The sequence below is a fragment of the Mchenga conophoros genome, linkage group LG7 (genome assembly GCF_057382185.1).
Source record: "Mchenga conophoros isolate Kocher_MC1m ecotype Shallow Benthic linkage group LG7, M_conophoros_male_GT1.1, whole genome shotgun sequence".
NCBI classification, from domain to species: domain Eukaryota; kingdom Metazoa; phylum Chordata; class Actinopteri; order Cichliformes; family Cichlidae; genus Mchenga; species Mchenga conophoros.
In genome coordinates this window covers 21,321,063-21,347,318 of record NC_140532.1, presented here as the reverse complement: position 1 = coordinate 21,347,318, position 26,256 = coordinate 21,321,063, and the positions used below count along the sequence as shown (strand labels likewise).

Here is a 26,256-nt window from a genome sequence, read left to right as displayed (position 1 = left end):
CTGTTTGAGAAACAGAGCAAACGTCAACACTGAAAAACTAACACTAGGCTGTAGAAATGATACAGCCAAGCGTAACTAAAAGGTTTTATTCCAACAACACAGACGTCCACGCTTTGTGATTCACTGCTCTCTGATGTACAGTACTCATTGCTTGATGTTTCCACTTTAGTGTTATTGACCACACTGTTTTGGGAAGAGTGTTACTCAGTTGCTTGTTTTTAATGGTGAATATGTATTGTTGGAATGAAACACTGGAATGTTTTCATAGTCAACCCCTCCATCATTGAACACAAACTCTGAGAATGAAATACATCCAACTGGGACTGGTTAACTGGTATGAAAAAGTTTTGGGCATGAGTTTTTTCCCCCTGTTTTCTTAAATATTGCCGAGGGACAAGAAACACAATAGAGTGTTAGTATCTGAGATTTAATCTCCACCAAGGAGGTTATTTGTCTGGTTGCCTGTTTGCTAGAAGCAACCCTCAAAAACATTATGGATGAACTGGCATGAACGTTGTTAATGAAGGCGGGACTTTATTTTTAAATGAGCTTTTGATCTGGATCCCAGAATCTTTTAAGGACTCATTCACACTGTGAGATTTGACATTTTGCAACATAGCTTCACAAATATCCTCTAGATGATATTGAACAGTGTGTGAGGACTTCATCCTTTGGGGTGTGGTGTGTGGTGGTCCCTGTACAAGTGTAGGAAGAGCCTGGCTCACATTCTCAGAAGTAATCCAGACTTATTCTTCTCAGACAGAGGCTACGTCCACACTAGCCCAGATAGATTTGAAAACTGCGTTTTCATCTGAAAATTCTCTGCGTCCACACTAACGTTTTTTTTAGTCGTTTTCACAGAGTTGCGCGTCCACATTGAAATGGCTGAAAACGCTTATGTTCCAGTACTGCGCATGCGTGAAACACAAGAAGATTCGACCTGCCTCATTTAGTCTGCCGCTTATTTACTCCGCTATCTTAGTTTAATTGGTCACATGACTGCATCATATGACTAACATATGTCATCGTTTTAGTCCACACTGCGACGTGACAGCACCATTTTCAAATGTATGCGTTTTCGAGAGCGTTTTGAAAACGCTGCGTTTTCCATGAGCGATTAGTGTGGACGGGAGGCCAAAACGGAGATAAAATGCATTAGTGTGGACGTAGCCAGAGTTTGTAGGGGCTGCCAAGTGCAGAGGGTCTGCTTTTTGCAAATGCTGTGTTTTTGCTGACTTCACCAAGTGATGACCTCCCGCTTGCACACTCTGCAAGTGTGAAACAGCTGGGATGAAAACTTAACACCACCTGAAGTTTTCTCTGCTGGAAAACCCCACTATGGGTTAGGAGTAGTAATGAGTTGTGCCCCAAGTGGAGGAGTTTACATAATTTTAAATCCTTGAAATCCTCACCTTAGGACACAGCTCATTTTTACGTATGAGGAAAGAAGGGAGTGCGAGATTAACAGACAGATTGATGCATAGTTTTAAGTAATGTGGACAGTGTACTATTCTGCTGTTGTGAAGCAAGAGCAAAGCTGTCTGTCTACCCACCTCACCCCTACGGCCATGAGGTCTTAGTAGTGACTGAAAGAAAAATACAGCATGAAAAGCACAGACAGTAACTGCCTGGACAGTGACTGTTATAACTTCGTTCCTCTCCAGGGTGACGAACCAACAAGAACACAACCAAAAGTGCCCCAGAGACCAGTTGTATGACATACTTTGCACTGCTTCCACCTGAAAACAGAGCTTACTGCAGGTAGATGGGCCATCCCCGGACAGCCAGCAGACTGCAAACACACTCTGCATGAATCCTGCTTTAGATTTAGGTTAAGTTAAGGAGCTCTGTCAGTTGGGAGGGGCTCAGAGTAGAGCTGTTCCTTCTTCACATCAAAACAAGTAAATTGAAGTGGCTTGGGCATCTGACTGCCTCCTGGATGTCTCCTAGGTGACATGTTTCGAGCATGTCTGACTGAGGAAGAGACCCTAGAACAGGTTGAGCATACGGTGGACAGATAATGTCTCCTGGTTGGTTTGGGACACCTTGGTGTCCCCCTAGAAGAGCAGGAAGAGGTGCCTCAGGGAAAGGAAGGTCTAGAGGTCTATGTTTAGAGTGCTGACCACATAACCCAGAGCAGGAATAGCGACAGAAAATGGAATAAAATGTTCACAAATAAATATCACATTCCCAAAACATGATCACAGACTTATCCTGATCCTTCTGGATTCACAGACTTAATACTCAATGGTAAACGGGGAAATTTCAGCTTCGGAGAAGACATGTTGCCTTGAACGGTTTATACTAGTGATCCCACTTTGAGTTCTTAAAAAGAATAAAAGTAAGAAAACGAACAAAAAGACCTCAGTAACTGCGACACTATCTAAGGACTTAACAGGACACTTAATAGTAGTTCGTCGTAGACCTCTAGTCCCTCAGTATCCGTTCAGTGTAACAGGCAGACTTTATAAAGTTTCTCAGTTACTCTTAGAGGTGAAATTCAAAGTGGGAAAATACAAATCCCAGAAAGAGTCTACATTAAGAGTGTGACCTACAACACAGGAGTGAATGAGCTGAGCCTGGTTATCTGGTAACCTCACGCTCTGTGCAAATGCTGGAGTTTAAGAATGGACCAAAGGGAAGACGATAAGAGGGGGAAAAAAGAGACAAAAACGCTAAATCTACCCTGGTTGCTCAGCCATGGAGGCATGCCAAGTTTGTTTTCCTGTAATGTTTGCAGCCCGTGATTTTTGTTGTCTTTGTCCTCCTCTGACTCAAGCATTCCTCAATGGTTTGAGACTAAACTGTGAACAGATAGTGCCAGAAATTAGCCACATCCCAGCAAATCTTCCTCACCAGCAATGAAAACACCCACTCACTTTGTAAACAAGTCACATTCCTGGTGTCTAAACTGTCAAGTGAACTCACAGGAGATGTGTTAGTATGATTCAGGCCTGTGCAAAGTGCACATTGTTTTCCTGTGCCAAAACAAAAACAACGCCATAGTAGAAGCGAGGACAGTACTGTTATGTATGCATTCATATTAGAGTGTAGGACACTGCATAGCTGTCATTGACTTTTTCTTGACATAGTCAAACAAGAAAAATGTTTGATCTTCTTTAAATCAAGTAAAGCTGCTGCACATGTACAACACCGCAAAGAAAATGCACTTTTTAAAGCATTTATTCTTCAGTGGATGATGTAAGTGCACCCTTGGTCTCAGAAACCAGGATTGCCCCCTGCAATTGAAATCATTTCACCTTTTCTGTTGCAAGTCGAGGTGACCATGGAATTTCACAAGCTTTCGTTTCTTCTTTTTGAGCCATTACTTTGAGGATTTTGCTACTGCTCACAATATGGCTTGAAGGTCGATGTTTGCTTCAACTGGTTTCACATCACCTTCACATCATCTGACAGAATGGCATTAAAAAAATTATCCGTAAACGTTTCTCACATTCAAATGGGAAAAAACATGAACTACTAGTAGGGATGGGTATTGATAAGATTTTCATGATTCCAATTCCATTTTCGATTCTGTTTAACGATTCGATTCTTTATCGATTCTTTTTAAAAAAGGAGAACACTAAGGTCGATTAGCTTAGAACTTTGTTTTATATCTTCTCTTTGAACAAGATAGAAATTTAGGAGTAACATGGCCTTACAAACCCAACAGTGAGATCTTAAGAGATCCAGCCTATGGCTCTTCAATGGGGTGTCACAGGGTCCCCAGGAAAAAAAATTGTAAATGTAAAATAATAAAATAAACATTCTTCTGTAGCAATAACAAAGCATAACATAAATTATTCTGTAGCAATTGCACAAGAATATCCAGTAATGTCCCTGCCTACAATTAAACACATTCACTTACTGAAAATCGGGGCATCTGCTGTGGCAAGCCTTTGACCACAAACTTAGTCACTGCTCGGTGACATTCGTCTATCCTGGCCTGAAAGGAGACGCTACCGGTAGACTGCAGCGAGAACTGCCAGCATCTGAGCCAGACTCTGTCTGTCTCTCTCATCATGGTCACCTAAATGCACAGTAATGGCAGGTTTGTAATAAGCCAGATCGCGCTAACATAATATGCACTGTTAGTTGATTATTTACCTGCCGCATTAACGGGAGAGGATGTGCAAACGTTACCGCTGCTGCTGGGTTGAGATTCACGAGCTGAATTAAAACCACGACATTCATTTAAGGTCATCGTGTGTTTTGTGAGCAAATGCTTTTGCATATTCGTAGTGTTTCCTCCCTTAAATGAAATATCTACTTTGCAAGTATTGCAAGTTGCCCTGTTGTCATCCGCTCTCGTAAAGTATAACCAAACTTTTGAGCGTTTGAGCCGCCGTGTTTCCTGCCAGGTAAATGACGCTCCGCAACGTGGTGACGTCATTCGGGGCGACTGGAATCGATAAGGGAATCGTTTGCAAAAATGGCAAACAATTCCAAGGAATTGAAACAATGGGAACAGGTTCTCAACAAGAACCGGCTTTCGATACCCATCCCTAACTACTAGGCTGCACATTTAAAAGTTTGTTAAAGGTTTTTTTTTCCAAGGCACACCTACAATACTGTCATGATCACTTGATCTGTTCTCAGACTTGTCAAAGCTGGAGCTAAAAAACAACATTTTACAGCTGTTTTCACAGGAGAACTCCCCTTGAAAACCTTTTATATTTTGCACTGGTTGCAAACATAAAGCTCATTGTTTGGCAAACAGATATTCAGTCCACACTCTCGACTGCTTTAGAATTTGATTAAAGAGCAAAGTTTTTCCACCCACTGGATGGTTCACATTGTTACGTGGTGGCCTGCGGAGCGACGCCGGTGATGAACAGCAGTGGAAGCAGACATTGCTGTTGAATTTCCAGAAGGGTTCTTGCTTAAAATAACTTCTCACTTGGGTCCTGCATACCACGTCTGGGCCTCCACCCTGCTCCTGCACCTTCAGGTCCACCTCAGGACCGCACTTCCTCGGGTTGAGTTACAGATTGGTGCGTTTCATTTCCAAAATCGACACAGAGTTTGCACAGTATTTCTCTTCTACAAACCCACCTTTGACTCAGAAGCAAACCGTAAAAATTTGTAGAACAACATCAGGTAAAAAAAATGTTTTTTGTTCTCTGGTGAGGTAACCCCCCCCCCCCCCCCCCCCCCAAAATTGTTTTCCATTTTATTTTAATGAGTGTGTCTTAAAACTGATGCAATTTGTTTTTCTTGCTCCATGCAGTGACACAATAAACCCTGGAGGGAGAGCTCCACCCCACCCCAACAATCACACAACCCAAATCAGATAACCTGAGTGACTGGGAGCCACCCCGATGACTCCCTGTTGGGGTTTTGGCCTCTGTTCGTGATTTCTGGGGTGGGACGAGGAGGTGAGGTGGACTGAAGATAAAAGGAGGCTTGGTTGGAGCTCTCTAGTCTATCCCACTCCACTGTGGGGTATTACACACACATGTGCACACTCTCACACACAAAACAAAACAGAGATTTCCATGACAATAGTGTTCCAGCCAAAGGGAGTAACAAAGCAGGACGACCACAGTGCCTTTCTCACAGGCCAGGGTACTTGCTCAGTCCTGGCTTGGAGGAATCATCTGTTTTTCTGGTCAGGCCATAAGCCAGAGAAGCCATTTGAGTGACTTCAGAGGGAAGCTGCCCTGCTGGTGGGGCTGTGTAGTCAGCTGAGGAATGAACTGTATGGGATTAGAAAAGACTGGAGGTCAGTTGCTAAAAACATGTTTGCAATATAGAGTAGGTTGTCCTTCCTGTTATTAACTTATTAACTACATTATATCCAATAAGCTAACTGCTAACGTCTTGGAGCTAAAAAGATACTGAGCAACAAAAGGTAGAATTATTCTGTTTACATGGACAGTCAGGGATCATGAATTACAGCGGCTTTGCCAACACAACTGGACAATTCCAATGTGCTGTTCCCAGTTATTCCCAAATTTTGACAGTGAGTCCAAGGATTAATCCTTGGATGAAATTTCTTATAGCGGTCAGGGTGCTGTTGCCTAGCCTGTGGAGGTCTGTGTGGCCCTGCATGGAAAAGCCTCCCCAAACCACCTACTGGTCTTTATGAACAATGTTCCAGGCAACATAATGTTCTCCAGCTTCTCCTGACACATGCAAATCTGTCTCATGTGCTCAGCATGAACCTGCTCTCATCTATGAAAAGCACAGGGCACCAGTGGTGAACTTGCCAGTTATGGTATTCTTTGGGAAATGCCAATGCCAGTGTTCATCCTTGCAAAAAGGAAGAGATCCTGGTCCTGCTGATGGGTTAAAGACCTTCTACAGCCCTGTCCAGCTCTATCGGCATAATTGCCTGTCTCCTGGAATCTCCTGTGCTGTGCTACTGTGCTGGGAGATACAGCAAACCTTCTGGCAATGGCATGTATTGATGTGTCATGCTGGAGGATTTGGACTACCCGTGTAACCTCAGTAGGGTTCAGGTGTTACCTCACGCTACCAGTCGTGACACCGATCCTCGGTAAATGCAAAACCAGTGAAAAAGAGACAGAAAAGATGAGCAGGGAAAAATGTCATTCCTGTTTTGCTGCCCCTCTAGTTCACCCATTCTGAATTTTAACTAACCAGATCGATATCCCAGAAGTTAAAGTGATTTGATGCTTTAATGTGATTAAAAGTGTCCCTTTACTATTTTTGAACACAATATTAAATCTGTTACTATCTCCAAAATCTAACCTTTGCATGTTTTCTTGGGCAGGTCTCTCTTGAAATAGAGATTCTAACCTCAGTGATTTTTATTAAACCTGGATAAATAAACCACAATTAATAAAATAAATAATAAGTATATAATTAACAGACCAGGCTGTAACTAAAACTTTAGGGAATTATCATCATAGCAGAATGAGTGCCAATTTCTAATTGATATCATCCGCACTGTTTATTGTCACACGCTGGGCAGCACTAAGCAACATAAAACTATCATCTGTTATCTACCAGCTGTTTGTGTGTGAATGAAAGGCCTTTCTACTCTCAGGACCAACTGCTACAACAGGGTTGTGTTTCACTCCTCTGGCCCCGGCCCAGCATGTATCGGCCATACACGTGGCCCACGGGGACCACCTCAAAACCTCCTCTGACATCTGTGGGCAAGTGCAGAGTTGCTGTTTGTGTGTTCAGACTGAATCTTAGGCGATACTTTTACAATACGGACACATGTATTAAGTATCATTTATTTTAGTGCCGCATGCATGCAGTTCATTCCTTCCATTTATCATTATCATTCCAGGAGAGATAAATAAGCAATAAATCAAAATATGACACGTTTGGTGTTTACAACTGCATCAGTATTCAATTCAATTCAATTCAATTTTATTTATATAGCGCCAAATCACAACAAAAGTCGCCTCAAGGCGCTTCATAGATACAGAGAAAAACCCAACAATCATATGACCCCCTATGAGCAAGCACTTTGGCGACAGTGGGAAGGAAAAACTCCCTTTTAACAGGAAGAAACCTCCGGCAGAACCAGGCTCAGGGAGGGGCGGCCATCTGCTGCGACCGGTTGGGGTGAGAGAAGGAAGACAGGATAAAGACATGCTGTGGAAGAGAGACAGAGGTTAATAACAGATATGATTCAATGCAGAGAGGTCTATTAATACATAGTGAGTGAGAAAGGTGACTGGAAAGGAAAAACTCAATGCATCATGGGAATCCCCCGGCAGCCTACATCTATTGCAGCATAACAAAGGGAGGATTCAGGGTCACCTGGTCCAGCCCTAACTATATACTTTAGCAAAAAGGAAAGTTTTAAGCCTAATCTTAAAAGTAGAGATAGTGTCTGTCTCCCGAATCCAAACTGGAAGCTGGTTCCACAGAAGAGGGGCCTGAAAACTGAAGGCTCTCCCTCCCATTCTACTTTTAAATACTCTAGGAACAACAAGTAGGCCTGCAGAGCGAGAGCGGAGCGCTCTAATAGGGTGATATGGTACTACAAGGTCATTAAGATAAGATGGGGCCTGATTATTTAAGACCTTGTATGTGAGGAGCAGGATTTTGAATTCAATTCTGGATTTAACAGGAAGCCAATGAAGGGAAGCCAAAACAGGAGAAATATGCTCTCTCTTTCTAGTCCCTGTCAGGACTCTTGCTGCAGCATTGTACTGCAGGAACTCCCAAAGGAATTTGAATCTTTGCAATAACTCAGTGACTTTCAGTTCCATGTGCCAGGGTCTAAATTAGGTTCTAATGACCTTAAACAGTCCCTGCTTGGGGCCAGTATAAGTACAGAACTTGGAGTTTGGCGGGCAGTGCTGAACACTTCTGATTGGTCAGGTACACATCTTTGTGTTTTTTCACCGCTTACTGGATTCAAGGGGAGCAGCTGCCTGTGAAAATGGCGGGTAAAACCAGCACGGACTAATTTTGACTAATCTTTGCAGGTCTTTGGACTTTTGGAAGGGAGGAGGATATGCAGACAATCATAGTTCTGCAGAACCCCTGCTTACAATTTCAGAGCACTGTGGATGGAAACACAGTGCATTTGTTTAATTTCTGTATCTGCAACCCTGAAGGGAACAAAAATGCTAATCTGACTGTTTAATCATGGCAACAGGGTATGAGCTGCAGAGTATTCATTCAGAAGAGGTCAAAACTCCAGCAGCACACCTGCCAACAGGGTTATAGCTAATCACATCCACATTTATACCATATCCTAGTTTAAATCCTGTCTGGGTTTTATGCTGACGCTGATCAAAGCCACAAAGCTAAATGTGTTGGTGGATGAAGCTGTTCTTTGTACTGTACTGGAAGTTTGGCCTCTTCAAAGGCCGACGTGTGTCACAACTTTCAGCACTGGAGTGGGAGATGTCATGGGAAGGTGGGAACAGCACGCCCTGAAAGGCATTCAGTATCAATACTGAATGCTGGTATTGGTATCGGATCTATACTGGTGCAAGAGGGTCGATACCTTACAGTACCTACCGATTAAGTTCAGTACTTAGCCCACTGAACCGTGTTAATTATTGTTATTCTTTTGGAAATAAAAAAAATATCCCTCAAACATGAACTATGAAAAATGTCCGGCCCTTTTTGTGTTGACTGACCCCAAATCAGCTTCTGCACATTTACATTTCAGGCCTCCAAAAAATTAATTAAAAACTGAAAGGTGTGTTTTGTTGTATTAACTAATTATTGTGGAAATTACAATGATTTATTAGTCAGTGAAATGTGTTCAGAATTTTCAAATGAATGAGGATTCATCTCATAAATCATGACACGCTGCTCGCTCCTATATAAGCTGCCTTTATTTGTTAGAAGTATCGGCAACACTGGCTCTGTATTCCTTGGTATCAGATTGATACCAGAATGAGCATTACCACACAGCACTAGCATCCAGTTTAGGTAAGTTCCTTTGTTGTGTGCTCTTTGCTGTGTGTCGACAACTGCTGGAGTCTGTAGATATTGTAACCTGAATAAAATCCAAAGCAAACAAAGTGACTCAGAGCCTGCGTATAAGAACTAAAGCCAATGTCAACACAGTCCAACTCAGTCCCTTATTGAAGGTTAACACACAACGTTATGCTGTTAAACTCAAAGAGGCTGGAAATAATGCTGACTTAACTAGTTGAAGCTTTCATTATGAATTCACTTTATCTACAAGTTTTTAATAAAAGACTGGTCAAGTTTTGGACAGAAAAGGAGAAGATCATTTCTCCTCAAACAAGCAATTTTGCCAAAAATTCAAGTCCATGTCTTTGCGTGTTTTTCAGATTTGGCAACTTTGACTGGAGGAAAAAGGGTGCGTGTGCGTGTGTTTGTTCTCCAACTCTGCATGCACAACAAAAATCTGATGTGTCACTTTTTCTAGCCCCGTGAAATCGCAGTTGAACTTCAAGCATTTCTTTTCTTTTTTTAATGGTATCTCAAGAATGGTAACGCCTTCCTCCCTCCATTCTTGTAGGGCTTTTGGGAGGGAGGAGGAGCCAGCTTGTTCCAAACCAAGCAATTCTTGGCTTACTTTCTTCAACCTGGTCAAAACTTAAAAAAAGGAGTCCTGCTTTAAGAAACATCTTTAGGCTAAGATTGTGAAGCAGGAAGAGGGGATCTTGTGGTTACAGAGAAACAGCCTCTGCTGGGATACAATCAGATCTGTGGGTGGTGTCCACTTAGCATCAGAAGAAGGAAATGATTTCTCCCACAAAGAGGGTTTGCATGTTTTGGCAGCAGTGCTGAGATCTACAACACCGCAACCTTTTTGGTGCCAGAACTAAAATTCCTTCTCCAACAAGTTTGTTATCAACACTACAGGGCAGCACATACCCCAGTTTGAACTTAGGGGTTGGCTCGACACACACACACCAATCCAGATTCCTTTTCATCATTTCCTTTTCAGTTTCTTCAAGTTTGTTTTCTAAACTTCTTTCGGTTTTGGGGAAGTTATTTAGCAGTCCTCATTTTTTTCTGTATTCCTTTAAAAAATACATTTATCTTGCCAGAGCGCGCGACTTGTCATGCGCGGCGCTCCTCTGAGTTATGACCTAAGCACACACATGTGGAGGGACAGCTGTGCCAGGTAGCTTATGAAACCTGCGTGACGTGAGCTCGAATCCGAGCTGCAGCGGACCAATGAGAAGCCGGGAGAAGACAGCAGAGCACATGAAACGTAAGGAGCTCGGAGAAAGCATGAATGCAAAGGCCATTCACTGGAAAGAGTGACGGATGGAGACAGAGCGGGATTTTGAATGTGAGCTCACAAATTCAGGAACACTTCAGCCCTCCACACTGGCCACCTGCACCCTAACGCCACCTGGTGGCCAAAAAGGGAAACATTTCAATTCAATTTTATTTATATGGGCCAAATCACAACAACATAAGGGATCAGTCAAGGAACTTCTCTCTGCGGTAATCTCGTTAAAAAGAAAGTCTCTTTGTAGAAATCACTTTGTTTATGCCTGTAAATATCAAAACAAGCACATGAGCAGCAATGCAGGATGATTTGATTTCACATTTGTAACTGGCAAACTACTTAGTGGGAAAGTGCAGACTTCCTCTATTCCAGCATGCAGCAGAGTCTGGTTGGCCAAAATGAAATTTAAAGGGCTCACTTCTGAAATGCAGAAACATCTGTCATAAACATTTATGTTTATAGTTTTGCTTTATGGTTCAGCTTAGAGCCCAGTGATCCAGTAGTGTCCAAGAGTGTAATAAGCACTAACTTAATATTAATGTTAACTAAATATTAACTAAAGCATGGAAGAAGTGGGGTTACTGGTAACTGTATTTTGCAGTCTTGGCACTTATAAAAGTCAGACAGATTAACGAACACAGGTTTTGTTGCGCAAACATTTTATTTCCATTAGTACTGAGAAATAAAGTCCGAGACATACTGAGGCTTTAAAGGACATTTCTACTGTTCCAGAAACAAGTTTTCTCCTAATAGTGCTATTTATTGTTGTGAATGCACCTGCAGTTTACAGATAAGTTTCATCTCTGACAAAATACACATAGCCTGAATATGAATTGATGCGTGGGGAATGACAGAAATAATAAATAATGAATGAGGAGAGGAGGTGGTGATGAAACCTGCAGTAAGCAGGAAACAGAGGAGTGACGGGCACCTGCACAAACACACACACACACACACACGCACACGTCATATCTATATCATTTCAGTCTAGCTGAATGTAGTTACATGTACATACAGAATACCTTATGATGCAAAACATGATATACACTCTCCCCTTGCCACTTTATTGGTTATATCTGTGAAATCTATCCATGCCACTGCAACAGCTGTGCCTATTTTTTTCAGTGTTTTTTGACCTCAAAGTATTATGAAAGCATGGGACAAATATCACCCCACAGTATGTGTGTGAGAGCTTTGTAAAAGTGTAAAAGAATCAAAGGCTGAAGTCTTTTACTGGACTGGAATAAATCTCACAGTGTAAATAAAGTGGTCCACGGGTTTAGATTTCAAAATGTTAATAGGGCCCAAAACCGTACTCTAAATCACAATATTTACACATAAAACAGGAAAAGATGCTGCAGGAGGGAAACTAACTTTTCATTTACTCAGTACGCTACAAAAATAGATGATCAATAGAAGAAGAATACTCCATTGTATATTCAGTATATGACTAGAAAAACAAAGCTGTCATTGGTAGACAGCATGAGGAAAAATGTACAGCAAATAATCAAACAGTTTTAAGAAAATAAGTTGTTTAAGTCTTTTTTTTCTTCCTTTTTTTAGTGGATCAAAAGTTGTATCCAGTATTTTTATTGTGCACTTTCACTTCCTCTTGCTGTGTTTCATTTACCTTAAAAAAAATAAGCGTCACAGGTCAGAGTGACCAAAAAAATGCACATTAAAAAGAAGTTTCCAGTTTCCAGTAGCACTCCTCTTAGTTTTAGCATACATATATATATATTTATAGATAAAAGTTGAAAATAACTTCTATGTATTCCACTTACATATGGAATGCTTAAAAGCGAAACTAGCTTCCAAAGACCTCCTGTCAGCTACCTCTTTAATCAGCATAACCTAACAAGTGGATTGTTATATTTATTATTCCCAGTACAGTACCAAATATTATTATAGCCAATATTTTATTCATTTCATAATTGCAAACCCAGGAACTGGAAACATCTCATTCTGAGATGACCTCACACCCGCCTGTCGGCCACTGCGGATGTCTTAAAGTCCAGCATCACTGAAATAACGTCCTGCCTGCGGTCTGCAGACTGTGTAGTGTGTATTTATGCGGTCAGTGCTGTGCCAGTCCAGTAAATATTTACAAGTATTTTGGAAGCATTTAGAAACAATAACATATGGCAGATGATGGCGTGACTCAGAGCTAAATCCAGTTCATTTTGTGTGCGCTGTCACAAGGGTTTGATTATAAACGCCTTTTAAATAAGCGTCTTTTCTCTGTAAAATTAAAGTCAAATCAAATCACAATGAGATTAAAGTTCTGCATTTCAGGGAAACACGTGTATTCAGTCACTAGATGGAAAGCTTGGTACAGCTTTTTTATTTGTGTATTCAGTACAGCAAGTAGACCATTAGCTTAGCTTTGCCTAACGTAGCATAAAGACTAAAAATGAGATGAAACTCGAGACTTTAGCTTTAGTTCGTGCTTTGATCATTGACATGCGATGTAGCGAAATGGTATCAGTCTTTTTATCTGTCTTTTTCAGTAAGAAAGTGAATGAAGGCGTGTTGGCCTTTAAACTAGATTTAGCCCTGAGGTGCAAGGACCTTTAAACAATTAAAACAAAGAGGCAGTTTTCCATCTTCTTGAAAATATTACATTTCATTTCATATTCATCACCTAACACGTTTAGCTTTCCTGAACCAAGAAAATAAATCTGACCAAATCCGGGACTTGAAAATTTCTAACCGCTCACTGAATAATGTCAGCTTACGATAAATATGGAATACACAGACAGAGCACAACCTAAATACTTCTTTTCAAACATATGGCATGTTTATGTCTTAACGTGCGACCTGTGACAAAGAGGAATGGTAAAACTAAAATAAATAGACATGGCCCGAGCACCTGTAGATAAGAAACTGCCTGTTTCTTTGCCAATAAGTATTCAGTGTTTCATTGCCTGAGAATCTGTCCAGAGTTATGCTGAGTTGAGTAAAGGGCTTAAACAAAATTAGCCTCGTATAAACTGCTGCTTTTAATACTGAGAGGAATGATTTGAGGAGACTTCCCAATACTCCCTCTGTGTCCGATCTCAGAGTGCTTCAGACCCAGTACTGGTTCTTTTTCAAGGCCGGGTTTGTTGTCCGACAGTGCTGCAACAGCTCAGGGTCTGCGTCTTTGGAGTCCATCTTGGACATTGGGATGTTATTGGCTGGGTCAGTTTTGCGAAAGGTCTCTGTGGTGGCCACCTCGCCGTTTTTGGGCTTGGATGCTGCCGTCTGGACATTGTGCTTACCCGTCTTGTTTTTGCGAATCAGATAGTAGGCCAAGACAGCCGCCAGTAGCAAGAGAATGAGGATTACCATGATAGGGATGATAATAGGCCAGATGTTACTGCGCTTGGCAGCTTGTGGTCTTCCATATGAGCCAGATCCAGAAGCTGTAGTGGCATCTCCGTGGGGCCAGAGAGGGCTAACTGGAGTGACTTGAGGGATCCCAGGAAGATGATCAATGTCTTTGGAGGGAATCCTCAACAGAGTGACAGGGTAAATTCCAGAGGCATTGTAGGGACCGGTTTGGAAGGAAAGCACACATTCTGCAGGAGGGACCCCGTGAGCTTTGAGCAGGAAGCGAGCCTCATCCTGAGTGACACCACTAGGTGATCCAGAAGAGCCATTTAAGATTTCCATAGCTACACGACCCTCATCCAGGTCCTTTTGGCTAAACGACTTCACTGAGTCACCTGCGTTTGGGCCTCCAGACTTTACAAACCGAGCACCTCTCGGTTGCTGGATGACAGTGAACGTTGGGGTAACTTTAGTCTTGTTGGCGAGGGAAGTTGCATCTAGAAGCTTTTTATCCAGTTGGACAAGCGCACCCTGGGGTAAGAGAGGATCCCTAGCAATGTTGGCCAGAGGTTGCACAGTGATGTTGAGGACAGAGGAAATGTTAGCAGCCCGGCTGCGGGCTGTAAATGAAACACTGTCTCGGGGTGAAGTGGACTTGACAAAGCGGACACTGACTCGGCCTTCCTTAATCAGTTTCTGGGTAAAAGCAGATGTAGGCTGCCGGTCTACCATGACAGCGGCGTACTTGGGAGCACTTGTGATTTTATAAAGGATGTCCTCCTCAATAGGGCCACCAGTGCTGACCTTCAACATCTCTTCAGTCACTAAGGTCTCATCGTTGCCCTGCTTCACCTTGATCTCAGGGGCTATGTCAAGAAGCAGGGTGTGGGCCAGTACGACGATGTGCAGCATGTATGCTTCGGTTTGGTGTTCTCCATCTGATACTACGAATTCCATGACGCTATCTACAAGGCTGTTGTCACTGTAGAAGCCCACCTCTCCACGATTGACCATCTCTTGTGTGAATTCAGAGATTGCCTCCATTGTGCCTGAGTCAACTAGTCGACCATTGCTAGGTGCTTTGGTCACCTTGAAGTGCACCTCATCTGGAGGACTGTCCTCATCATGAGTGTTAAGTTGTCTCTGGGTCAAGAGGGTCATGGAGCCTTGAAGAACCTCAAAGAGTGTTTCTGTAGTGACTAGTTCAGGGGGGTCTGAGCCCCTCCGTTTGATTGAGATGTTAAAGACTTCCTCCAGGACCACAGACTTAGCAGGTGAGGCCAAACTACGGCCCTCAGACTTAAGACGGGCTCTGAAAGCAAAGCTGTCAGACGAGTCTGCCAGATCATCATGGACATACTCCACCTTTCCTTGAATGACATCTTCTTGCATGAAGGACGGGGTATTACGGGGCAGGTCCTGACCATCCAGCATGATACGACCACGACCGGGGAAACGCTTAATTTCAAAAATGACATCCACTTCCCCTCGGTTTTCTTCTGGTAGGCTAGCCAGAAGGTTTGAAGCATCAAGAATTGAATCATCGATGGTTTTTCTGTGACCCTGCACAATATCCAGACCTAAGCAGAAAAAACACAAACGAAGAGAAATATTAAATTTAATCCAGTTGTTTTTTCCCCCCCAAAGATACCTACTATCTATTTTTGTCTCTCCTGTTGATATTTAATTATGCAGGAGATTGAATCTGGAATACATTTGGAGAGACAGATGGAGCAGGGGGCTTGTTGTTTTGGCAGCAACAGAAGTACGGCTGACAGGTCCCTTTGTGACTTCAGACTCTTAATAGTAAATTACTGTAAAGAATAAGGAAGAGAATCTAAAATGAAGAACAAGCTGCAACTCACCAGCACACTCCCCAGAAATAGAACTTTTTTTCTTCCCTACTCAGTAACAAACGCGTGGTTGCTGGGTGAATTACAGTATTTTTCCAAAATGTCTGAGCACAGTTTTAATTTGAATTTTTTAACCAAAAACAAAACAACATATCCTAGAAATAGCATCTCTTTTTTGAAATGTATCACTAAACATTTATATGTAAAGTGTGAGAATGACAAACTGCATTCAAATCATCACTGATGCACATTATTTGAATCTTTGTGCTCTCTCCAAAGATATCAGCAATTACAGCATTGTGCTGTATTCACCAACATATTCAGTGACTCTTACAACACTTCGCAAAATGCCAGCTCCAGGATACAATAAAAAAGACAAAAACTATTTTAAAGTGCTGCAGGAACGCTCTGCACTCAAACACACAAAGTAACCCTTTTTACTTTTACAGCATACAACAATGTGTGGTAAGGATAAACTCAGCTAACTAACAGAAAAATACTTGAAATGTCTGTTTGAATAATGACTTCGCTGGAGTCTTCTAATGGTGCTTCACAGATGCAGACTCTCATCTCTGCTTCCTAACATCTGTGCACATGTATTCATAATATGTATGCTTTTGGTAAGTACCAGAGTGATCATTTAGGCAGGCTCTCATTTATCAGTGTGGCCTGTGAAAAAAAACATGCAATTTACTTAATTGAAAGTGTTGCATATGTCCCTCATTTCATCATTTACCTTTGTTCCTCCACAGCTGTGAGGAGATGTTGCTGTGAGCAGCATAATAAGACACAGTTATGGGCAGGATGTGATGGACGTCTGATGCTGACTGGGACAAGAGCTCGATGGTGTCCTTCACTGCCCAGAATGGTTTCTCGGGTAGCTGGTGCTCATAGTAGACCATTCCTGACTCCAGCTGTGCATCAGAGGAAGCGAAAACAGATGGTAAGTTGTTTCAAATAAAACTATTTCTTAATTTGGCGATCACTTCAAAGCAAGTTTTATTTTAGCAGATACTTTATTTATTTATTTCATTCCAACTAACTTTTGTAGAATCTGATAGAAATGTCGAGGATTCATTATCTGACATGTGGCTCACTGCAGTCAGTCACTTGTTTGCTTGACTAACTTTATAGGCAAAGACTGGTATTTTAGCTCGGTAAGATATTTTTATTTGGAGCAGTGGTTTGGCTCAGCTCAGCTGGATTGCCTGAAGTCACTGTTGCCTCTTCTCTCTCTCTCTCTCTCTCTCTCTCTCTCTCTCTCTCTCTCAAACAAACACAGAAAGGTGCACATATGAATTTCTGCATGCAGGAAAAAAGCAAACACACGCTGCCGAATAACTCAAATCATCAAATGCTTTCGGCTTGACGACGTGTTAGATTTTCTGTCACAGTCCAAAAGGAGCAGTTTTCGGGGAAAGAATTTGTTCTCATGCTCGTCCAAGCACGGTCAGATGTCAAGAATGGAAATGAACAGATAGTCTTGATCCGACTGTTGCCAACACAGCTGCACGTGCGGCGCTGCTAAACTATCGACGCCGTGTGCCTCATAGTCCTAAACCAAAGCCATTAAAAGCTAAAATTAGCATCAGTAAAGTTTCAATATTCTTTATTTTTTGTAATCTGAATATTTGGTTATATAATAATAATAATGCTAGACAAATAAACATAAACGTGGTTATGGAACAGCGGAGCTCTTTGGAATCAAGAACCCCACCCTGATGAAGGGTGTTGCCAAATTGGTTTTAGCCACAAAAAGCCACAGAGATTTTATTATACTCAGAAATCCTTACTTTCTGCCCTTTCCATCTCTGCCCATTGCATGTAGACTTAACAGTCATAAAGGTACAGGCAGAGCAAAGCTGCACACACCTACTCTTCAAACAATATTAAAAGGATTAAAAGGATATCAAAGAAACAAAAACTCCTAATACCAGTGAGACATCACTAGCAACGATGCCCCCTGGTGGGAAAGAAATGTTCATGCTTCACATGTTGTCAGTTTGAAAGAAAAATACATTCAGATTCAACAAACTGCAGTTACAGACATGAACGTGGAACAAACAAAAAAGGGAGTTTAGACAGCATTAGACAGTAAAGCTCATCATTCATGACTTTCAGGGCTAATAACTTTTGAGTTGCTTTCCTTATGAAAATACAGTTATTGCTATCATCATGAATATGCTTCCTATTTAAGTAGTAGATTACAATTAATTTTACAAAAAATACATATACATTTACAAATCATTCCTTATCTGGATCTGTGAAGATGCTGATAGGGAACGTAGGAAGGAAAGGAATGTGGATTGCAAAGTTATCTTCATATTCATTCATAAATATCTAAAAAGAGCATTATTAAATGCTACGTCCAGTTGAACAGAATCAACTTTTTGGGAGAGCGTTATTAAATTCTCCCCAAAACAGTCCAAATAAACCTTTGGAGACAAAGTTAGATCGGGAATCCTGAGGTGGAGAAGAGGGATAGTAGATTTACTGGACAAAGGATGTTGAACAGACAGGAGGAAAAGAAGGATACCATTCATGGATGGAGTAAAGGAGGACAGAGGGCTGGTGTGGCAGAAGAGGTGTTCTCAAATCTTGTTTGAACATTTGCTAAAACTGGACAGCATTGTTGCTTGGTTAACAGCAACCGACACCACTAATTTGTTCCTTGGAGCCAAAGTACAAACTGAAACATTTAGTGCCAGCAATCAGAGGGCTGTACAAGAGGCTGGTTTTCAGGAAGCAAAAACAACACCGAAAAATCAGCACTATTGATTGTCTGAGAACATTTAATACAGCAAGAAGACATTTTCTATCATGTCAAAAAGGTATGGGCGTATGCAGAGGAAATAAAACTGTACATAAAACTGCACAAGTTGATCCTGTGCTGCCAGCTTGTGCTGATAGGATTAGCTGTCTTACACGCATGGAAGCAGTTTTATGTCTTATATCTCCCATGTGCGCTTGATGGTCTGTGCAACAGATGAGTGACGTGCCTTTTACAGCTGTCACTTCTTAGACACGCTGACCTGCTATTAATAGTGATGTTAAATCTCAAAGTAAAGAGGATTTACTCTGCAAAAAAGAACAGAAACACATATTTTCACTGAACCCCAAAACTCTAAAAGTAATTATTAAAAGGAGATAACATTAAAGGATCTAACGTACATTTTAGTTTCAATTTCATTTCATGGTTTATTATGTCGATCTATATCTCCCTGCTAACATAAAATCATTTACAACTTCTGATAAACAGAAAGAAATGTCTCCTAAAGGAAACATATGCCAGAAATGCACATTTCGCAGCTCCCGCAGAAAAAGCAATCACCTGTGATTGTGAGAATTGACTAATTTCCTCGTACTGGTTCCTGTCATTGGCCAGGATGAGTCTTCCCAAACGAGGCGGGCGGAAAAGCAAGTAGCTTATCTCATTTCCATCCCCACTGGTTACAGCCCCCACATTGGCGCTTGTGATGGGCTGCCTTGTTCCTGTGAAAAGACAAACACACACACATAGACAAGCGGTCCTCTGATGAGTGCTGATGACTCTACTGAATGTGGCCTCTTTGCAGTCTAGTTCAGCTTGTAAAATTACAGCCCCAAACTTTAGAGGTTACTTTAACTCATGCACAGGGCAGATGAGCTTCCTGATGCGGAGAGCATGAAATGTGTCAGATGGAGCCACGTTTTAAATACACTATTGTCTGATTGTTTCATCTGCTCAGAAGCACAAACAAAGGAGAAAGGTGCCATATTTCTGGATTTTAATGTTCACAAATCATCATGACTACTCCTGTAGCCTCTCTGCTCTGTGTATGTGTGCAGCTCAGTCTGCTGTTGGTTAAAACCAGACCTTATAGAAGGGGTGTCAAACATGAGGCCCGGGGGCCAGAATCGGTTCGGCAAAGACTCCAATAAGGCCCACTGGACGAATGTGGAAAATGTGAAAGAGTATACATTTTGGACTCTTAACTGTATTGTCAGATGTTTTTAGAGCCAAGCGATTCATACTACACCAAAGTAATTAAGTAACAAAAAAACAATGCCATGACAGAAATGTTGCTGTTTTTTCAGTCTGCTATTGAACAATCGACAACTTTTTTTCTTACGATTCGAGCACAAATAACCTACTACAGCAGCATTTCTTTGTCATGTATAAAAAGTGTAAACTGTATTGTTGAAACTGCAATGTCTCATGGATTAAATGCACTGATGAACTTCTTTATACTGACAGAAAGGGGTGTTTCACTGGCTCGATCCACTTAAGATCAATCATATGTGGCCCATGATGTAAAATGAATTTAACACAGACAGGAAGGCAAAGGAAATGGAAATAGCATGGACCCAGCAAGCTGTTACTGGCTGAGGGATTCACACACACCCACACACTTCCTAAAGAGTGTAAGCCCAGAAGCATCCCAAACAGCAAAATATGAAAAAAGTAAGAAGATTACACCTCAGAAGTTCATAATTGAAAAATGTTGTTTTTTAGGAACATCCTGTGTATTACACGTTAAATAAGTTTTCCACACACTTTTATTCTGTGTGTTATAAGTCTGACTAACAACCAGTTCTTAAAATAAAGGTTGTCGACGTAACTATACTGTGTGCGTGACTGCGCATTCATCATCATGGTTATCTTTCTATCATTGTCATCTTCAGAAGGTTTTTTTTTTTTTTTTTTTTGGCATCTTACCTGGAAATACCATGAGGTTCGCCTGCGTTACCATGGTGATGGTGTGTGGCCTGGCTGTGACGACAAATTTGTAGAGAGGAGACGTGTGCTCGCCGTCTGTCACTGTGAAACTGAAGCTGCCAGAATCCTCACCTGGAGCAGAACAGATTGCACAGTTTTAACGGGTCACTTGTTAAGTTCGAGCTTTGAATCTGCTTTTGTTTGTTTCTGCCCCTTTTTTGTCTCTCTGAAACTTTATTGTCTTTACACTTGAAAAGGCAGAACATTGTTTAAAGCTTGCTACACCTTTATTGCCTTGTTAGAACGTAAAAAAAAAACACCACGTATTTGTCACAATAAGGTACAAATAAATATTACATGTACTACTTATTTAATTATTTTTTTTACAACCTAGCCACAGTATATCTCTGGGGTTTAATTGGCCTATTGATCAATACCAGTGACATTCTGATTACATTACAAGTTTATTGAGATTTCTGCTTGGAGAAACATAAAGACCTGTGTTTCAGCTCGTCGTGTTAGCAACACTCTGAGGTAGACGCAAATAAAGGTCACAGAGTAATCAGCGTGTCAGCGGAGATACAGCGTGATCGAGCACTTAACCTCTAATTCTAATGATCTCACCCTCGTGGACGAAGACGACCTCGCCTTTGTTTACGTGAGCCTGCGTAAAATTTAGGATCTCATCATCAGGCGCCTCTTTCAGTGCAACCCTCCCATTGATCGGCATTTCAACGTTGTAAACCAGTTCCTCTGCGGGAGTGTCAGCGTCCTCAGTGCTCAGCATGCTGGAGGTGATATCAGCTTCCTCACCAGCAAAAACCTGTGAAATACCAAAGACAACAGGAGAGAGAAACACAGTTAAAGACACTTTAGGGGTTGGGGAAAAACATCAATACAGTATCATGATATTTTGTGCAGTATTTTTATTTAATATATGAAAATACATACATAAATAACAAATAAAAATAAGAGATGGATAGATGGATAGATAGATAGATAGATAGATAGATAGATAGATAGATAGATAGATAGATAGATAGACAGACAGACAGACAGACAGACAGACAGACAGACAGATCGATTGATGGTAAGTACAAAAAGAAAACCCAGCCTATCCGTGAAACATAAAGCAGCCAGCTCCAAAGTAAGAATTTAAAAGGTTAATTATTTCTCCATGGCAGTCTGCACACGCCTGTTATCAGAAGATGGAACACAGCAGTGCAGACTGAATGACTCTCCCTAGGTGGAGGGCCCTTAATGGACTTCTAATGGTCGGATGGCTGAAAAGAGCATTAATTGAAAGAAATGGGCCAGATCTCTAGAAAGACATTCCTAAATAGCTGGAATCAGTTGGGAGAGTGTGCTTAGGGTGCCTTGCAGTGAGAAGTAAATATCGATCTAGAAAGCCACTCACCCTTCAATACCACACTCCCTCTTTTTACAGACCCGGGATAAAGACCAGAAAGCCTCTGGGCAGAGGAAAAGAGGACACTTCGGTGGTAGATGTTAATGTGGTAAGTGTCAGTCAGTGGGAGACAGAAAGCGACAGATCCTAACAAAGCACAGACTCAGTGACCAGAAACTGGTAATCGAACTGGGGAGGACACAATTATTGCCCTCTGAGGACAAAACAGAACATGTGATCACTGTTTAATACGTGAGGTCAAACCAGATATGCATTTCCTCCTAAAACGAAAATCATTCAGTAACGCAAGGATCACTTACTTTAACTGATTCAATGCTGTAATTGCAAATTTCAGTGCGCTAAACAGCGTCTCTTAATAAAAAAAATTATCCATAGTAGAAGGAGACTGGGCACATCTGACTGGACCTGGTTTTTCAAATCTGTCTGTCAGTGTCGCATAAAGTCTCGGTATGAATTTCTGGGTGGAAGTGCAGATTAAGACACACTGACAAGAACACAGCCAAAGCCTGGAGAGCGTTTTGGTGAAAAAAAAAAAAAAAAAAAAAGACAAACTATCTCGATGGGATTCTTTTCTAATGAGGATACTACCAAAGGAGAAAAAAAAGAAATAGTTGCTCAGCTTCTGTGACCGATTTCTCTGTACAGATTAATGGTGGCTGTTTATCAGAAACCCTGTTGCTAATGGACGATGTCTAAAGAGAAAACTGATGCTACTCTTTCTGCTATTATCACAGCCATGGTACTAAAATCTTTTAGTAAAGTGTCTACACTGCTTTCACATCTTCTGTTTTTTCACGAGGATTCAAAAACACACCACCAAATATTGTAAGTAAGGCATGGCACACAAACAGTTTCAGGTCTTAAAGTGGGATTTAGTTTTACTCTAATAGCAGGTGAAACTCCTAAATTAATAGTTAAGTTTATGCTGTAGGCAATTCACACATTTAAAACCAATACTGCTTTATGGTAGGAAACACTCTTAATGAAATATAAAGGATTATTTGCAACAAGATGAAGGGCCTGTGAGAGTGTAACTGGGTGCAGTAGTGCTTTTAGCATGCTCACACTGAATGTGGCAGACTACAGATGTTTAGCAGGTCTTCTGGTATAATACTGACTGTGCATGCTTACTAGGTTTGGTCTCAGGGTTTATGTGTTTCTCAATGGAGGGTCCTTTATGGGCTCATTTTAGTTTGGGTAACTGTTTGGATTTGATTCGTTACAGAGTTTGAAAATGTTGATTCCTTTTTTTGACTTAACATACTAATAGTGAGCTGGATTACTATGAATAGTCCTGAGTTTTCATTTATGTCTTTACTTCATCTACATGATTTTTGTAAACAGTTTCTGTTTTATGATGTTTTGGGTCATGATTTTATTGTTATTCTAACATGAAATAGATTTATTTGTACTGTTCAGGTTGGTGTCTCGGTTTCAAAGAGTTACTGATACAAGTTTACAATTTACTCTTGTGGTAAATTTTAGCATATAGGAAAGCTATATGCTAACAATGCCATACCGCTGTATTTAAAACTAGGTTCTTTACTGCTGTTGTTTGTATTGACAACATGTAAGCCTATGGGGAATAATATATAAGGATTCTTTTATTATGACTTTGTTACAGTAACAGGTCATAACCATTTAAATACAGAACAATTTCAGTAGCTGTACAATCTCCCAAAGTGTTTTTCTTTTCTTCTGGAAAACAAAATTAAATTAATATTCCCTTAATATTCGTTACAAAACATTCTAATGAATTCTGCTAAATAAAGAAATGAATTCCATATATGCACTACATAATTATGTCAAGTATATGGGTCTTGTCTCTTTGTCTAATATATGTATTTTGGCAACTTCCTGTTTTTATTTTGAAAGTTTTTTTTTTTTTTTATCATGTTCTGGGTTAGTTTTGCTTCCTGTCCTCCCATTTGCTGGAATTTACATTAAAGGCTTCTGTTACTGATGTCAAGCTAGCTCATGTGTTCACTGGACAAATTAAAATAATATGACTGTCAATAGAATTTAAGCAGTCACAGGCAGAAAATCATCTTTAGTAAGATGTGTACAAAATAATTTGCCAATTGAATCTATTTTTCTCCATATTCTCCAGAAATGTGGCGCTGCTGCAAATATCAGGGAATAGATGTTGAGGGAAAACCTTAAGACTCATCAAGCAATCAACATCCCCAGGGCCGCATTATCTTCCATTTCCCTATTATAGACGCTTTCAGAGAAAGTTTAATCTTCAGTTCTGAAGCTTTTGTCTTTTTAAGTGCTTTATGTCACTTCTGGTTTTTCACATACCTCCAGAGTTCTGCAATGTAACAAATGTTTTATGAAGTCTATAATTTAGTTGCCTTTCAGTCCAGTGCTTATAACATCCCACTCAATTTGACACTCCATCAAAGCCCTTTCAAAGCCCAGACTGCATCAAGAGTTCAAAGCTGTGATCCATCATTATACACTTACTGTTTTTTCTGTTGCTAGATTTTGTCTTTGTTGCTCTCAAACGATAACGCTTAAAAAATGGTGATGAGCGCAAAGATAAGTAGGCTTTGAGTCAAAGATAAATCAAGAGTCCCATTCATAACAAAAGCCCTATGTCTATATGTCTAATCTCAGTGTCGAGCGGCAGAAAAGACCAATATTTGTCGCTTGCATAATAAAAAACGCATTTAGAATATGCAGAAGTCTATTATTAACAAAGGAGACATAAGCAAGATATAAAAGAAGACTTATGTTTGCAACAGATAAAAAGGAAATAAGACGGGGGTCATTTCATGTGAAAGTTACCCATGTGTTGCGTATTTCTGCGCTGAAACATGTGCGTGTACAGTCAAACAGAATTAGCACCGACAAGTTCATGTGTAGTTCAAAAGACGTTTCGACACCTCAGTTAAAGAGAACCCAAATTTATTTGAATGGTAATGTTTTTGAAAGTCTAAGTTACACATAGTTATTGCTTCAAAGGCATCTATATGAGTATATGTCTACTCCTTGGAGAGCAGAGTTGGTTGTTTTGAAGCAAATATGTGGCAAAATTTGGAATAATGCCCAAACTGTCAGCTTGAATTTCATGAATTTTGAGCCAAAAAAAAATCTACTAAACATGTATCTCACACTGTGGCACCACTGGCACTGCTGGCTGAAGTCCCTGCTGAGACTAAGATTGTGACTGGACCTGGTGATTTTTTTTGGTCTTTTCACCATAGAGGCTGTGGACTAAGAAAAAGGAGGGACAATAAGCTTACATGTGTCAAGTTCCTTCATGAGCAAAAACATGTGTCGCTAGGTAGGTGCTAGGTAGAATCGACAGCTCTATCACATCAGCCTACAACAACAAACAGGAAAGCGTTTTATCCTCGCTGTTGCAGAAACCTGCAGAGATCTTGTGATATGGGGCTTTAGAGGAGCTCGTTCTCCTTGGGGCAATTTTCTTCTCGCGGCCTGCAAAAAAGCACAGTCTGATAGTTTGTCCAGGGGCACACCGATGGTGGGGGAGTGCAGACTAACCCAAACGTTCCCAGCCAAATCTGGACTCTATCAGAGAGGTTTGCAAGTGGATTGCCTTAAGGCAGAACACCCACTTTTCCTCTTTGCACCATGGATGAGACGGCTGCTCAGTGCATGCCCACCCCTCTATTTTAGCCCTATTCTCGCAGAAGCCTTCGGTGTACAGTATGCAGACATGACTCAGCTGAAAATAGCACCACCCACCTGGACAATTTCTCAGCTTTGAGCAGCACTGCAGACAAATTTGGTGTCCCATCGTTCAAGCTGAGGGGACAAGCTACTGGCAATTATCTGTGGGAATAATCATGTTAATGCTGAAAACTGTTTGCTCGACAGCAGCCTAACACATCCTCAAGAAAAGCTCTCAAGTCATCTAAAGCCCAGGATTTATTCACCTTTACAAAGAGATTGCTGTTAAATGCCAGCTCTTATAGGAACTAGGTTTAACTAAGGTTTTCCAGAGGCTGACATGAGAAGCTTTCCTGTTGGTCTCCAGCAGGATTTAGTACACAAACAGTTTTTTCCCTGTTTCCCATTCAAATGTTTTCTGGTGTTGTCCAAGAGCCATCAGATACTAATTAAATGCTGAAATGTGTACTGTACCTTTTTCACAAAAAGGCATATGTTTGCTAATGGCAAACAGAATTTACACTGTTAGAAGGCTGAGCGATGCTATTACAGAGCAATTCCCGGTCCTTTACACTAGATGGCCACATTAGCCCATTCTCAACCACAGCCAATCTAGGACAGGCAATCTGAAAATGGTCTCGCAAACTGATAG

At 41.0% G+C, this 26,256-nt stretch overlaps 1 protein-coding gene across 1 annotated transcript in view; it reads right to left on the bottom strand.

Moving 5' to 3' along the window:
• Window positions 1–12,969: 12,969 nt before the first annotated feature.
• cspg4 (chondroitin sulfate proteoglycan 4) overlaps window positions 12,970–26,256 on the bottom strand; it is a 73,476-nt gene continuing 60,189 nt past the window's right edge. The window contains exons 7-11 of the mRNA XM_085282838.1: window positions 21,158–21,356; window positions 20,534–20,665; window positions 19,166–19,326; window positions 16,571–16,748; window positions 12,970–15,561 (exon numbers count right to left, since the gene is read on the bottom strand). Coding sequence (XP_085138964.1) covers window positions 13,736–15,561; window positions 16,571–16,748; window positions 19,166–19,326; window positions 20,534–20,665; window positions 21,158–21,356 — 2,496 coding nt within the window. The 3' untranslated portion in view covers window positions 12,970–13,735. The remainder of the gene's footprint in view (window positions 15,562–16,570; window positions 16,749–19,165; window positions 19,327–20,533; window positions 20,666–21,157; window positions 21,357–26,256) is intronic.